At 32.9% G+C, this 15,258-nt stretch overlaps 2 protein-coding genes across 2 annotated transcripts; one reads left to right on the top strand and one right to left on the bottom strand.

The window, feature by feature from the left end:
* LOC104782368 (uncharacterized RNA pseudouridine synthase aq_1464-like) lies at window positions 1,022–3,922 on the top strand. The gene is made up of 10 exons (XM_010507281.2): window positions 1,022–1,601; window positions 1,684–1,763; window positions 1,854–1,954; window positions 2,044–2,116; window positions 2,218–2,311; window positions 2,400–2,448; window positions 2,768–2,918; window positions 3,023–3,079; window positions 3,388–3,443; window positions 3,670–3,922. The coding sequence occupies exons 1-10, from the start codon at window positions 1,088–1,090 to the stop codon at window positions 3,728–3,730; spliced, it is 1,236 nt and encodes a 411-aa protein (XP_010505583.1). The 5' UTR covers window positions 1,022–1,087; the 3' UTR covers window positions 3,731–3,922.
* LOC104782369 (BLOC-1-related complex subunit 8 homolog) lies at window positions 13,647–15,241 on the bottom strand. The gene is made up of 2 exons (XM_010507282.2): window positions 15,046–15,241; window positions 13,647–14,465 (listed from the first exon to the last, which is right to left on the bottom strand). Exon 2 carries the CDS (start codon window positions 14,462–14,464, stop codon window positions 13,757–13,759), a length of 708 nt encoding a protein of 235 aa, XP_010505584.1. The 5' UTR covers window position 14,465; window positions 15,046–15,241; the 3' UTR covers window positions 13,647–13,756.

Raw genomic sequence — 15,258 nt, forward strand, 5'->3', positions numbered from 1 at the left:
GATTACTTCTTAAAATTTATAAAATATCAATCTTTGTGAGACAAATAGAAAGAAAGGAAGATAGTTTTGTCATCACAAAAAATTGTAATCATCATGATATACACCTATCAGTGCAAAATTGATGCCGCAGTGAAGGTTTAGACAGCTCAAGAAATGATACTCCATTACACATCAATCATTAACGATTTCAATATTTTATTTTTGTCTTTTTTTTTTTGTGATGAATAATTATATGATTACACTCCTTATCAACATAATGTCCTGCTTTTGTCTCCTAGGCCCTAGCGATGATTTGTGTTCGTCACTCATATAAATTGCAAGGGATATAAATTGTCTGTGATATAAATAGTTCATGACATAAATTGCGAATAACCATATTTATGTACCAATGGTATATTTGGAGAGAATGTTAGGTTTTACTACCACTCTATATACTAAAGTGAAATATGCATGCTGGGATTTCATACCGAACACATAAAATAAATAAAAACCGGGATGATAATATGTTTAATTTACATATTTCACTTTATATAATCAGGTTTTTAATTTTATATAGCCAAGAGTATGTAGTCCGCAAAAATAACATTTTGTTGATCTCCTACTTCTGTTTTTTTTTCTCATGTTTATCATTTACAATACAAAAAAATAAGTTTTGTATAAATAATTTTCAAATTTATATTTTCTATTCTCAATAAATGCATATCAGGTCAAATATTGATCCTCTATTTCTCATGTTGATTTCTCGACTTTTTTAAAAAGCTTTTTACAATATATTGTTTAATTTTGATATAAACACTGAATTTCTTTTTAGAAATACTGTTTCGACTCTACTAAAAAACATCATGACTGTTAAAATTAGTTTGAAAGTTTATACTTTTAGAATACAATTTTTAGTTTTTAGACTTAACCATTTGTTTTTAATTTAAAAAAAAATATACGATCTGTTTTGTTAATTTTGGTTAAATAAAAGGACCTATTTTATCAAAAATCCCAAAAAAAAAAAAACAGAACAATATCCGAAGAATGAGATAAAACCCCATCGGAAAAAAAACCGTTCTCTCACAATTCTCACTCCCATCGGCGATTAATGGCGTCGGTGGCGGCATCATCTCCGATTTCATTCGCTGCTTCCTTCCTAAAAATCAAAGCTTTCCCTCTCTCTTCTCGCTTCTTCCCCATCCGTACACTCCGTTGCTCTGCCTCCTCTGAGCCTCTCGAATTCGACATCTCCTTTGCTCCTCCAAAACCAAAACCTTCCTCAACTCGCGGCGGCGGCGTCTCCCCTCAACAGCTCTTCATCCCTTGGATCGTACGTAGCGATGACGGAACACTCAAACTCCAATCTCAACCTCCCGCTCGTTTAATCCACTCTCTCGCCATCGATGCCACTACACAAAACCCTAAGAAGAAAGATAAACCCAAGAAGAAACAAACCCAAACTACCTCCTCCACCGCCACTACCTCCTCCTCCTCCTCCGCCTCAGCCTCAGCTCCACCTTCGAAATCAGTGCCAAAGCTCTCTAAAGCTGCGCGTAGGTTTTACAATGAGAATTTCAAAGAACCTCCTCAACGTTTAAGCAAAGTTCTCGCTGCTGCTGGAGGTATCAGCCAAACCAAACCAAACCCTTCCTTTGTATTAAAGTTTGGGAATTTTTCTCTAATGATTATGAGAATTTGATATAGTGGCATCAAGAAGAACATCTGAAGAACTTATTTTTGATGGAAAGGTTACTGTTAATGGTATTCTCTGCAACACTCCACAGGTTAAAAAGTTACTTCTCATTGTTGGGAATCAAAATTGATGTTTTGATTTACAAAAAGAAAGCTTAGCTAGCAATTTCTGTTTTATGCAGACTCGAGTTGATCCATCAAGAGACATTATTTATGTTAATGGAAATCGTATTCCTAAGAAACTTCCTCCAAAGGTTTACTTTGCTCTCAACAAGCCTAAAGGGTTAGTTAGCCTTTTCATAGCTTGTTCACACTTGTAGCTTAGGAAGCTTGTAACCTTTGTTTGATATTTGCATCGTATACCAATGGCAGATACATCTGTTCTTCTGGAGAGAAAGAGGTCAAATCGGTTATTAGTTTGTTTGAGGAGTACATGTCCTCTTGGGTAAGATACTTTTATTTTCCTGTTCATGAATTGTCTGATTCACCATTTAAGTATGTTAGGTGAGAAAACTTGGTTTGAAGTTACTTGTCTTTGCAATGTAGGATAAAAGGAATCCAGGGACTCCCAAACCTCGTCTTTTTACCGTTGGTCGTCTTGACGTTGCCACAACTGGATTAATAATAGTTACAAATGATGGTAATTGTATTCACTCAACATGTTAGTTTGTACAATTTTTTTATGTCTTCCGTTCTTCTAAAAGGCATTTAAATTTCTTGCTATACAGGAGATTTCGCTCAGAAACTTTCACATCCTTCATCTAGTTTACCGAAAGAGTGAGTTCACATATTCATTTAACAGACCTTCATTACTCATGATTAGGTGATCATCAATTAGTATGTAGAACCTTTGGTTGAGTAAGATTAATGAAAAAGGCTGGCTCGTGCCAAATACTTCTTAATGATTATAATTCAGATAGATGTTCATTGCAGAGTTATTTTTTTTGCTTTGGCTGCTGGTAGTAGTAGTCACTAATTCGAGATATTATGGTTTTAGGCTTTGATCCTCTTAGTTGTACCAATTCAAGCACTTACTCTTTCTTTGAACATTTTATGTTGCGTCTAAATAGTTCAAGGGTCTTGTGTGTAATGGCAGATATATTACTACGGTTGTCGGTGATATACACAAACGGCACTTAATGGCTATCAGTGAAGGGACAATTGTGGAAGGAGTACACTGTGTCCCGGATTCAGTTGAGTTGATGCCAAAGCAGCATGATATACCAAGAGCACGGCTGCGTATTGTGGTATTTTTCCAAAGCTTAAGTTCTTCTTTATTGTAGTCTGATGTTGTTTGCTGATCATGACTTATCTTGTGGAAAGTTAACTTCTTTTGTGTGGACCTGTGCAGGTTCACGAAGGGAGGAACCATGAAGTTAGGGAATTGGTGAAAAATGCTGGGCTTGAGGTCAGCTTTCGTCTTATGCATTCTCCTTGCTAAACTTGGATTTACATTCTTCGCGAATAATAATAAGATCTCCATAAGAGTCTGAGAATACATTGAGTTGATATATTATCAATACCCCATTCCTTGTGAACATACTCATCTGTGAACTAATCATGTTGGAATTGCAGACTTTGTGATTATGAGATTTGATTATGTTCATTCACTGATAGAGATTTCCAAATCGTTTCACTTTTTGCCTTTCAATATACTTCTATCACGTGATATCTAAACTAAACCGATAGTAATTGTTTTGCCTTGACTTGTTCCAGGTTCATTCATTGAAGCGTGTCCGTATAGGTGGATTCAGACTACCTTCAGATCTTGGGTAATGTTTTCTTGCATTGAGGCCTAACCTTTGTTTATGTTTTCTTTTTTTTTCCGGTTCTTATCCGTTTGTTGATTTCACTTGACTGTTGTTCGAGTATTTGATTAGAATCGTTTGGGGATGAATTATGTAATTACTCATTTCCTATCTATCAGCTAGTTTCATTAGACGAAAGAAAATCAGACCTTTTAGTTGCTACAACTCATATGTTAATTATATCACACAGGCTAGGGAAGCATGCGGAATTGAAGCAGAGCGAGCTAAAGGCATTGGGTTGGAAGAATTGAAGATGACTGCTACAAGCCTACAACTGAACTCTTCTTCTTTTAAGGGATATATATATATATAGGCTAAGCTAACTGTAGAGTATATGTTCATATCGTCATATTTATATGTTATGTTCTTCAAGATGAATCTCATATCTATATAATCAAACCAAAGAAAAATCGGTGAATGTGGACTCTCTATTTTGTGGCGTACTTTTGCATATCATTGAAAGAACAAGTAAAACAAGAGCTTTCTTTGGTTTGAAACTTCCTTAATTGCTTCATCATCTAAGCAGATGAGCACTGTCTAAGATCTTAGCAATTGATATGTTCTTTTGTTTCTTTAGATCTCAATTACGGCAGAAAAAAATGTCTAAGAACGTGTGGGAGCGAGAAGTCACTGGTTCGCATGTCTACCATATATTGCAGGGTTTTGGAGAAACCTATAGAGTGGAAGTAGACAGTCGATTTCCCCTCTGTAGACCGACCTGGTAGGGGACCCTCTTGGACTTCGTTGCTACAATGTTCAAAAGGTTAAAAAAAAAATATGGACAAATCTATTTTAAACAAAATAAATTTATTGTATTAGTTAAAACCAACGTAGCCAAAAAAAATCTATATTAATAATAAAAGAATCGGGGATTCAATATCAATGATCCAAGATTTCGGGGATCAATATCAATGATCCAAGATTCATGATATGACACAACTGGAATTGTAAATCCAGTAAGCATAGGTAGTGGGTAGAGATAAAACAGAGAATCTGCAACATCAGAGATTAGACATACCATCATAAAACTTTCAAATTTCCAGCGACACCAATTTTCTCACCATGGCTCGATCTAACGAGCACATATTTCTCGCCCTTTAGTTCTCCGGCCCCAATGATGTTATGGCATGCAACGCCATAAATCGTTAGGACGAAGTAGTTGGGCCATGGTAGATTTATTACAAATTAAGCGAAGTTAATAAGTATGAAAAAACGAAACCTAGTATGGCATGATATAGTATATGTTAAAGTTAAACATATATAACCTACCTCTTTGATTTGTTGATATTCTGGATAAAAATTGGGTATACAACATCTTCGATTTTGTTCGACCACACCAATTTCGTTAGGCAATTCCTGAAAAAAATACAAAAGGGCAATTTCGTTAACAAAATGTATCCAACTGTATAAGGATTTTGTTTCATTTTCTGGACTGGGGAACTGACGAAAATAATCAAATATAAATAACGATCCTTTGTTAAACAAAATCATCTATCAAGAATTAAAACTACAGTAACAAAATATAGTATTTTAAATATTTTATTATTTTATTTATTTATTAATTAAAGATATTCAATTTGGATAAATCCATGCGAACCGGAAAACTAAACTATCGTTATAGTACAAAACCATTTATTATTGCTTAAGTTTTTGTTTATATATCATTCACTTTAAAACTGAAGGTCCGCGAATCTAAACCAAACGAAAGCACCAGTTTTACATGTAACTAGACTTGTATAGATATTTTAGAAAATATTATAACATTATTTTCTTGAATTAATTTGATTGGATCTTCTAATAACAACAAACTTATAAATATTTTGTCATGAAGAAAACTTATAATTAAATTCATAATAATCAAAAGAAAATATTTATATATTTTTCTTAAGTTTTCAAAAATACTTAATTTTTATTAGTTATTGGAACAAGCTTGGTTGCTATATAGAAACGGCGACGATGTCGGAGCGCATAGCAATGGATATATAGCTCTAATCACATATATATTATTAACTTTTCAATCTATCAAGAATTAAAACTGCAAATTTTTGTTAAAAATTTCAACAATGTCTTAAAAATATCTAAATTGTACTTTGCTAAGCAAAGTATAAAAAACTACCAGATTTTAAACAATCCTAACTGACCCACTTTTTAATTCTAATGAATTGATTGGATCTTCTTCTAATAACAAAAGTTAAAGAAGACTTTTATTTTTAAGAGAATTGTCTACATTTTTTAAGGTTTATGAACGCATTATGGAGATTTTTTTTTGCAAAAGGGAACCATTTTTTGGGTTTTATGGACAAACTACAACTTTAACACTAGTCACATATTCACTCCACAATCAATTGAACATCAGACTTAGTTATGACACTAATTAATTAATTAGTGTCAATTGTGTTATAAATATATTGTATTATATGGATGTCTATTATCGGTCTATTAGTATAAACCTTAAACCCTAATATGTATCTATATATATATATATATTTTATCATATAAAACAAATGAATAATAAGAGAACAATTTCCTAAACCTTTTGTTATAACACGTTATCAACACGCTCTAAATCCTAGCTATATGAAAAAAAAGAAAAAAAAAAAAACTAGCAGTCTCACCGTACGTTCCAAAATTTCTTTTTCTCCCACGTCCCCTACAAGGGCGGATCCACGTTAGAATAGGGAGGGGCAGTTGCCACTGTCAAATTTTTTTAGACTAATGCTATTTTATAACAGTTTTGAATTATGCCCCTGGTAATAAATGTTTTTTTTGCCCCTGTTACTCAGTTTTTTCTATATTCGCACGTTTTTGACATCAAATGCGTCTTCCAATCTATACAAACCCAAGTTAAAAGTCCAATTTGTCTATTTATTTTACCAATATTACAATCCCATATACTTTTAATAGCATTATGTTACTTAAAAAATTAACCAAATTTTTTAAATGGGTTGTCTTTCTTAAATAAAATTTGAGTTATATTTTTCACCAAAAAACTTGAATTTTTATAGAATTTTTTTTCCATTTCAGTTAAAATTTGTCCGGCTAAATTTTTTTTCTAGATCCGCCACTGGTCCCCTAACCATATCGGGTGCAAACACAAAATCTCTACCGCCTTCTCCCCTTTATCGTTCATTATAGAGATAAGTAACCTCATACTTTATCGTTTAATGCTTAATTAATTATTGTTCCATGAGATCTGTATATTGTTACAGATACTTGTTCGGTGAGATTTGTATATTGTCAAGTTTTAATTATTGTTTAGTTCGACAACCTCCGTTGGTTTAAGTCGGTTAGTAAATTATAGGGTCGTATATTCTGACACCAACACTAACCGATTGTTCTTTGAAGAGAATTTCATTGCTTTGTTATATACTATAATACATGTCTAACTTATCTTGATCTGTGTATATGATATATAATTGTCAATCAAGTACGTGACTAATGAAAAATAATTATAATCATGAGATCGTTGTCATGTATGTTGCTTCTTTTTATTGCTGGAATCTTATTGTTTTATTACTTTTGTTATTTGGTTGAGTAAATCGTTGTTTAGTAAACAAACATTCACGTTCTATTGTTTAATTACTCTAACCTATTCGAGTGTTTACTTATAAGTGTCTTCTCCTGCTATATAAAGACTAAAACTAAATTATATAAGTATTTGGTTGTTTGGTTTGTTTGTTCAGAGTTTACTACTGCAACATGATTTTATATGGAGAACTGAAGAAATAATTACTCACCAAAATCTCTAGCTGACGTATGGTCTGATGCATATCAATTTCAACAACGTTTCTGATTTCCGATCACCCATTACTATAGAGATAAGTATTATTTATTTCTGTATTATAATCACCATCGTCTAATGCTCTATCATGGTAGCTGGAACGGTTTCCCTAATATATATATAATTTCTTATTATAAAATAATTATAATAATATAATTATATTTCTTGGTAAAACCTTTTAGATTTTGAAATAAAATCTTTAGGTAACAAAGAAATATATATAACTATATATATTTATAAGAAATGGTGTTTAATATTTATTTAGCACTCATTTATATAATTGTTTATAATGTTTGTGATTACTTTATTTGTTTAATCACAAATTTAAATCTAATTAAAGTTAGATATAATATCATGATAAAATATTTCAAATCATGTCTCCAACTTTTTTATGGTGAATACATTGAAAATTTAGTAACAAATTACTAAATAATAATTATTGATCATGTTTTCTTGGCATCTTAAGTCCAAGTATATGACCATAAAAATTCACTAGTTCTTTAGAATAATCTAAAGAAAGTAAATGACTAAAAGACTATAAGAGAATATATATAAACAACTAAATTCTACTTATAACCAAGATTATAATAAAAGATAATATCATTGTTAGAAATATATTAGAGAAAATATATTCTACTTGTCACAAAATATTGTTATCATGTAGACACAATATAGTAAAATATATATTTTTAAAATTTTATAATCTTGTGATGTGTGAATGAGTAAAATTATGAGATGTTGATGTGAATCACATCCTATTGGGCTGGTATATTCTTTGAAGTGAATATGACTTTATGCTATAAGTGGTTTCCACTATTCTACTACAATATTAAGAATAGTAGAAAAAGTATTGAAAGCTCTTGAAGAGTATATATACTACTGTCTATGGGAACACAATTTGATATTAATGTGTTATAGTCTCCCAATTAGTCTCAAAATCAAAAGGGTGTAAAGTATAATACATGATCCAATTTGAGAATATTATTGATTACAAAGTGGGATTCAAATCGAGATTGATATACATGAAGTGTCATCATCTCGAGGGGGAGAATTCATGAATCCCACATACATAGGTGATGGAACAAATATAAAATTATACTCACACCCAAAATGAGTTTAATCACTCATCTGATAAAGCAAATCTTGAGGATTTGAAAAGTAATCATGTTGAGACAATAAGGAAGAAAATACTTTGAAATCATAAGTATTACCCAAGACAATCAAAGTATTTTTGAGATTACATGCTTTATCTAGAAGATAAAATGCTTTGTGAAAATCTCATTGTTTGGCATGACAGGTTTAGCCATTCCGGCTTAGTAATGATGCAAAAGAATAATCAGAAATTTCTGAAAACATTCAATAGAGAACCTGAAGAGTTTTCTTAGTGTGTTAATTTTGTGTGCTGCTTTATAAAGCAAGTCGATTATATGGCTTTCACCGACCCCATAAATTTGGATAATGTCAATTTTCTGGTATGTATACAAAACGATATTGTGGACTGATCATCCACTATATATGTTTGTTATTAACTTGCAACATGGAGTTTGCAGGAGTATTTGGGTAATTGACAATGGTGGTGAAACCATGCCATTTAATTAACATAAATGACTCTATATGTCAAGTAATTCGCATCACGCCAACGAATAATCATGAGTACTCCCCATTACTATTGGTTTGGGTCAAAAACCAGATATATGCCATCTAAATGTGTTATACATGTTGGTTGCTCCACTACAATGATATAAGATGGAATTTGAAAGAATGTTAGAAATATGTTGGATATGAATATCTCGATAATATGAGGCTCGAGATGCAGAGACTGTTTCAGTGAGTCAGTCTTTCCAACATGAGGAGGAGAAAATATATATATTAGGAGAAATTATCTTGATCCTCGTACTTTGAAATGTGTGCTAGAAATTGAAAAAGATAATTTATTTGCAAAGTTTAGCAAATATGCTAGAAGACATTTTCTGACCTTGAGTGACAATATCACATATACCAGTTGTGCTCCAATTGAAATTAATATCCTAGAAAGATAAGATCAACTGCTAGTAAGTCTAAAGATCGCATGAAGTGTGATAAACTTATGGTTCCAAATATAAGCATCCTCGGAAAAGAAAATGAGCATAATTTAATATGGCACCGAGGAAGCAGAGAGTTATGTAAATCTCTAGAGGAGATTTAGAGACAAATACATGAGTAAGAAAGAGATTCATGTACCTGAGAATCATAATGAAAATAAATCTCAACAAGTTGAGTCATGTCTCGAAAGAAAAGGAACCAAAAAGCAAATCGACGTCGTAAATATGTTTGCATGCAGTGTTGCAGTTGATTATGTTATAGATTAAAATCGAGGATCATAAAACTGCGGTTAATAGAAAAGTTTTATTGAAAAGTGTACACAAAGAATGATTGGTTAATCATTGAAAGAAATAGCTATGAAATAGTTCAAATCTCTTGAAGAGATAATATTTGGACTTGTAGTCCTTACACTTGAAAGTGTAAAATGAGTGGGACGGAAGGGATCTTTCTGAGAAATAAAGTACATGTAGTAGTACAATGAAACTCATAAATACTTGATATTTATTATGAGAAATGCACTCTTATATGGTGGAAGCAACTATGTAGATCCCTTATGAGTTTGAAAATAAGGCAAGACTTAATTTAGTCTATTTAGAAGGTTTTCAAACTATAAGAGATGTCCCTTAAAGTAATTATCTTGCTAATTATATTGCTAGAAGCAATACCTTATAGTTCTCGAGAATATTGTAAAAGCAAAAAGAAGTCTTGATGTTTTTTTGACACCTTTGAAGAAAAAAGGGTGAGAGTTTATCTCTATGAGAGAATTCTGAGTGTAAATCATTGTTGTTGATCTTAAGGATCTCATGGTGGATTGAAAATAGACCGGGAACAAGCTAAGAGAAGATCTTAGAGTTGTGTAAATCTGAGATTGAACAATGACTGTAATTGTGTTCAAGAAATATTTTCAAGAAAGTTTGAGGATGTAGACATTTGCTGAACCTCATTAAAAGAAAAATTATATGTGTCTCCTATCTCTTCAGCACTTACAAGTGGTTCTTGGTAAAAGAAAGGTACAAGAACAAGTGCAAATATGTTGATGATGAAAATGTTATCTAATCTTTAGTAGAGATTTCACATACCAAGAAATATATGGAGAAATAATCAATGATGAAATATTACTCCTGGAAGATGGAGAAATCAGATTGTATAAGATCAGATATTTCATGAAATTTCTTGAGGTTACAAATTTGATATCTGATGAAAGAGATATTATCTCAAGATGCTTACATCATCTTACATAGAAAAATGGTCTTGTAGTACCATACTAAGAAGAAGAGTTGAAAGAGAAGGTTTTAAAAGGAGATTATGATACTCTTATGTATAAGACTGTTTGGAAGATTGTATGTAATAGAATATTTGGGCTTAAGTTCAAATAGATCTTCTATATGAAAGGGGTTCAAATGACTTGAAGTTCAATGACCCAGTAGAATATATGATGATCATATGAGTTTGTACCTGAAAGCGTTGTTTATAATAGTTCAGGAAAGATGATATATATGATCATAATGCATAACCTGAAGATGATGCTTTCAGAGGGAGAAATATGATCTTAAGTGTGGTTGTACTCTTTTCCCTTATCATGGTTTTTATCCCATTGGGTTTTTCCTTGAAAGGTTTTTAATGAGACAACAAAAGAACACGCGAAAGATAAACACCTGAAAAGGAATATTATGATTCTAATGGTGAAAGACTATCATCTTCAAAATCTTTGATATACATTGATGAGATCGTGAGAAACAAAGATAATGATAAAGATGAGTCACTTGCGAAACCCATTACCAATAGAAGAATGTGATACACATTTATTACAGATTCGTTCATGTGAAGATTTGGCGAACCATTTACCAAGGTGTTTCCAACCACTACTTTCAAGAAGTTACTTCATCATATTGGTTCGGTCATTTTGAAGATTTCAAGCGATGTACTCAAGGGGGGGGAGTAAAAGCGCGCTGCACTTTTTTTCTTTTAACCATGGTTTTTTCCCACTAGGTTTTTAACGAGGCAGCATCTCATATGCGCATGGGACTACATTTTAATAATAGTCATCCAAGGGGGAGTGTTATAAATATATTGTATTATATGGATGTCCATTATCGGCCCATTAGTATAAACCTTAAACCCTAATATGTATCCCTATATATATGTTGTATCATATAGAACAGATGAATAATAAGAGAAAAAAATCCTTAAGAGGGGGGTATTGAACTTAACATTTTAAAGGATTTTAAAGTATTGTTAAAATCCCTTGTTATTCAATTGAGATTTTTAAAAAATATCATGAAATCCTATGTTATTCAACTAAGATTTATATAAAATCATTTAAAATAATCCAGAATCTCTTGTTATTCAATCAATAGTTTATAAAACCAACTTAAAATCTCTTGTTATTCAAAATATCACAATTTTTTTTAGAATGCTACCTTGAATGATTCTAGGAGACTTTTTTACTTCTTTTTAGTTGAAAAATAATATTCTCAAATCATACCCTTTAACATAGAATTTTGAAGGATTTCATCTAACCCAAAACCAGAAAGCTCCTTATCTTCTTCTTCTTTGTTTCCAATGTCTGAGAGGACCCTGTCGTTTAGTACAGGTCGTTTAGCACAATTCGCTGATGCTCAGTCCAATCAAGCTTCTCTTGTCTCCTTTCACTCTTGTCTTTGACATCGCTGGCTCTGCACCTCGTGGCTTTGGCATCCCTGAATTCGTCTCAAAACTTTCTTATCTCTCTGTTTTTGTGAGTTGGTTTCTCTGTTCTTAGCTGTTGTAAAGAAACAAACCATCACCATCTCTATTCTCTCTCTTTTCAGCCATAGAAACCATCATCACAATCACAATGTGCTTGAATTATAGGTTTAAGAAGCATTCAAAATTATCGGTATATCGCGAATCGAGTTTCGGACATGGGAGACTGAAGGTTATGGACGGGAAACGAGCACATTGGTCGTGGCATAGAAACACTGACTCGAACTCAAGTCCTGGTGATGAATTATGGCTTGAGAGTCTTAGCACATCATCGTCATGTTGGCCTTCGAGTCGTTCCAAAGATGAGCTATAAATCATCATATACCAAAAAGAAACATTTTAGACTTTTCTGTTCATTGGATCACTTGTAGAAAAGTAAGGAACTACAAGTATGAAGGATAAAGTCCTTCGGAACCTGGCAACTACTCTGCATTTGTTTGACGTTTTCTTGTTTTGAATAAGTCCTCATTGTTTATAGGAGAAGAATAGCTAAGCTAGCTCCTTTTATCCTCTGTTTCTAATTGTATTAATTAGAGTGTTTGATAGATACACATGTTGAACTGTTGATGGCTTGTGTGTTACTCTGCAAAAATCCTTGTTCTTCTGCTTCAGTCAGTTTTCACTCTTGAAGCTTCGTTTTCAACTGTGAATCCAAATGATTGATTTCAAGTGAATCATAAACTAACAAACATCAATATAAGCAACCAAACCATTATCGAATATATTATCCAACATCTTGCTGCATCTCGCTATTGGGTCATTTGGCTCTGAACATAGGAACTATAATAAACAGCTAAGCATATCATCAAAATAAACTTAAAAACGCCTGTGGACTGGGATGTAATATAAACCCATTAGAATCCAAATATCAAATCTATGGTTTTTCAAAGGGCTTACAAACAAAACATATCTTTAAAAATATATGGGGTTCATAGTTAGTATCACGTATGTTTTTTGTTGATCTCCGGATATATAACTCATATGAGTTTCTTTGGTTTCTTTTTTTTTTTGTATGTTGTGGCCACAGTACCATGGGAAATTGTTGTGGCCACAGTACCATGGAAAATTCACAGGAGGTTGTGAAAAATAAAAATCCATATAATCATTGATTAGAACCAGAAAGCAAGATGTTAGTGCGGCTGTTAGCTTGATCGACAATTCTTCACAAATAAACGATTAATAAAAATCTACAGCAAAATATTTTAAAATCACACAAAGTTTACTATAAAATCTCATAGAATATGATAGAATCACATTTCATTATCCAAAAATAAAAATAAAAATAAATTTAAAACACAATCAAATCTCTTAAACATCTCCTAAATCTTACAAAATTCTAAAATATTAAAATCTTCCAAAATCCTTAAAAAAACAAGTTGAATACCCCCTCTAAACCTCTTGTTATAAGAAATTGGACCTTTAGATATTTTATTAACTAACTATTTCCAACCACAACTTTAACATTAATCACATATTCACTCCACAATGAAGGATTTTTGAGTAGAACTATATTTTAGTGGAAACACTTTGTTTTGATTGACAGATTAATAAGATTGTAATGAAATGAAAGGTAAACTCAAAATTTGAACTCTTTTTATCGGTGAGATAAAAGTGAATAATATACATAAATAAGCAGTCTCTCGTAACCGCAACGACATTAATGAAAAACCTAAATCCTCTCAGCAACACGTTCACCAACATCCACATTACCATCCATATCTCCAAGCCATGCCTTGAGACTCGCTTCTTTACCTGCCTTGAACTCCTCAAACTGTGTTGTCTCCACAATATGATCACCTTTGCCTGAGACTTCTTCTTCTTCTTCTCCTTCTTCTTTTAACTCATTGCTTTCCACATCATCGGGGTTAGACTCCGCCTTCTGTTCTTTGAAATCAAGCTGTGGCCATTTGATGTTGCTTGCCTTCTCCTTAGCCGTCTTGAACACTGATGTGAATAAGTTGCTGCTTTCACTAACATCCTGGCTGTAATCAGAACCACGACTTGTTGTGGTTATACTGGTAGATCTGCTCCAAGGGTTTGTGGAGCTGAGGATGACTCCTCTCCTCGGTTGTTTCGAAGACATGATCGATAAAGAGTTCTTGATGTCTCTTATCATATCATCAGCGATAGGCGAACCACACTCTCTCATTGATTTCACCATGGCGATAGAATCTTCCAAATCCTCGGTATGCAAGCCTGTCTCACGAGACTTGTCCAAAACGTTGGTGTTGAGGTTAAGAACATTTGGTGCTGCGTTTCGGACGTGCTGTTGGATGTAGTAAAGCCCCACTGAAGGTTCGTTTGCAATGTACTTAATCATCTCCGCTAAGCTCTCGTTTATCTCCGCAAAACCATCAACAGTAGAGAACTCATGCATCCTGTAAATAATTCCCAAACACTTTTAGTGTCTCTTAAAATCAAACAGTGGCAAAGCAAAAGTAGCACACTGATCAACCCAAAACAGGACATGAAAACAAACACTTCTCAGCTACTCATTCTTCTTGTTGTGCCTAGATAATGTATCAAAGCGGTAGATGTTACCACTTACTACCAACCGGAATGATATCACTATTGCCAAAAAGAGAGGTTTTTAAGAAGCTTAATGTGATGCAAACTAAGATTCACAAACGATCCAAGAGAAGCTAAAGGTTAACAAAAAGAGAGCCTTAAAACGAATTGAGGACTAAACTAATCAAAAACACAACCATGTACAATCACTTTGATTACACGAATCAAAAACGCCACCATGTTCAAACACAACCATGTACCGTTCTAGATAACATCATAAGCATCATCAAATTAGCAAACAATGAAACGCCTTAACCCCCCAATTGAAACAAAAACGCCCAATTTTACAAGCTATGTTAAAATTCAAACACAAATCGGTTCCATTAACACAAACCCAGATGGCAGAATTTACCAAAAAGAAGAGAAATTGAGAGAGAAAAAGGAGCTTACAGGAAACCCTAGATGACGACGGAGCAAAGAGGGAAAATAGGCGAAAGCGGTGGAAAGCTTCAATTATGGATAAGGAATTGGAATTGGAATCTCCGTGTCTCTCCTGTTGTCTTCCTCCTATCATTTGATCACGGGTCTTCCCACAAAAAAAAAAAGAGCAATTTCTTCTGAGTTTCACGGTGAAGTGCAGACAAAAAAAAAAAAAAAAAAAAA

The sequence above is a fragment of the Camelina sativa genome, chromosome 4 (assembly GCF_000633955.1).
Source record: "Camelina sativa cultivar DH55 chromosome 4, Cs, whole genome shotgun sequence".
In the NCBI taxonomy this organism is placed as follows: domain Eukaryota; kingdom Viridiplantae; phylum Streptophyta; class Magnoliopsida; order Brassicales; family Brassicaceae; genus Camelina; species Camelina sativa.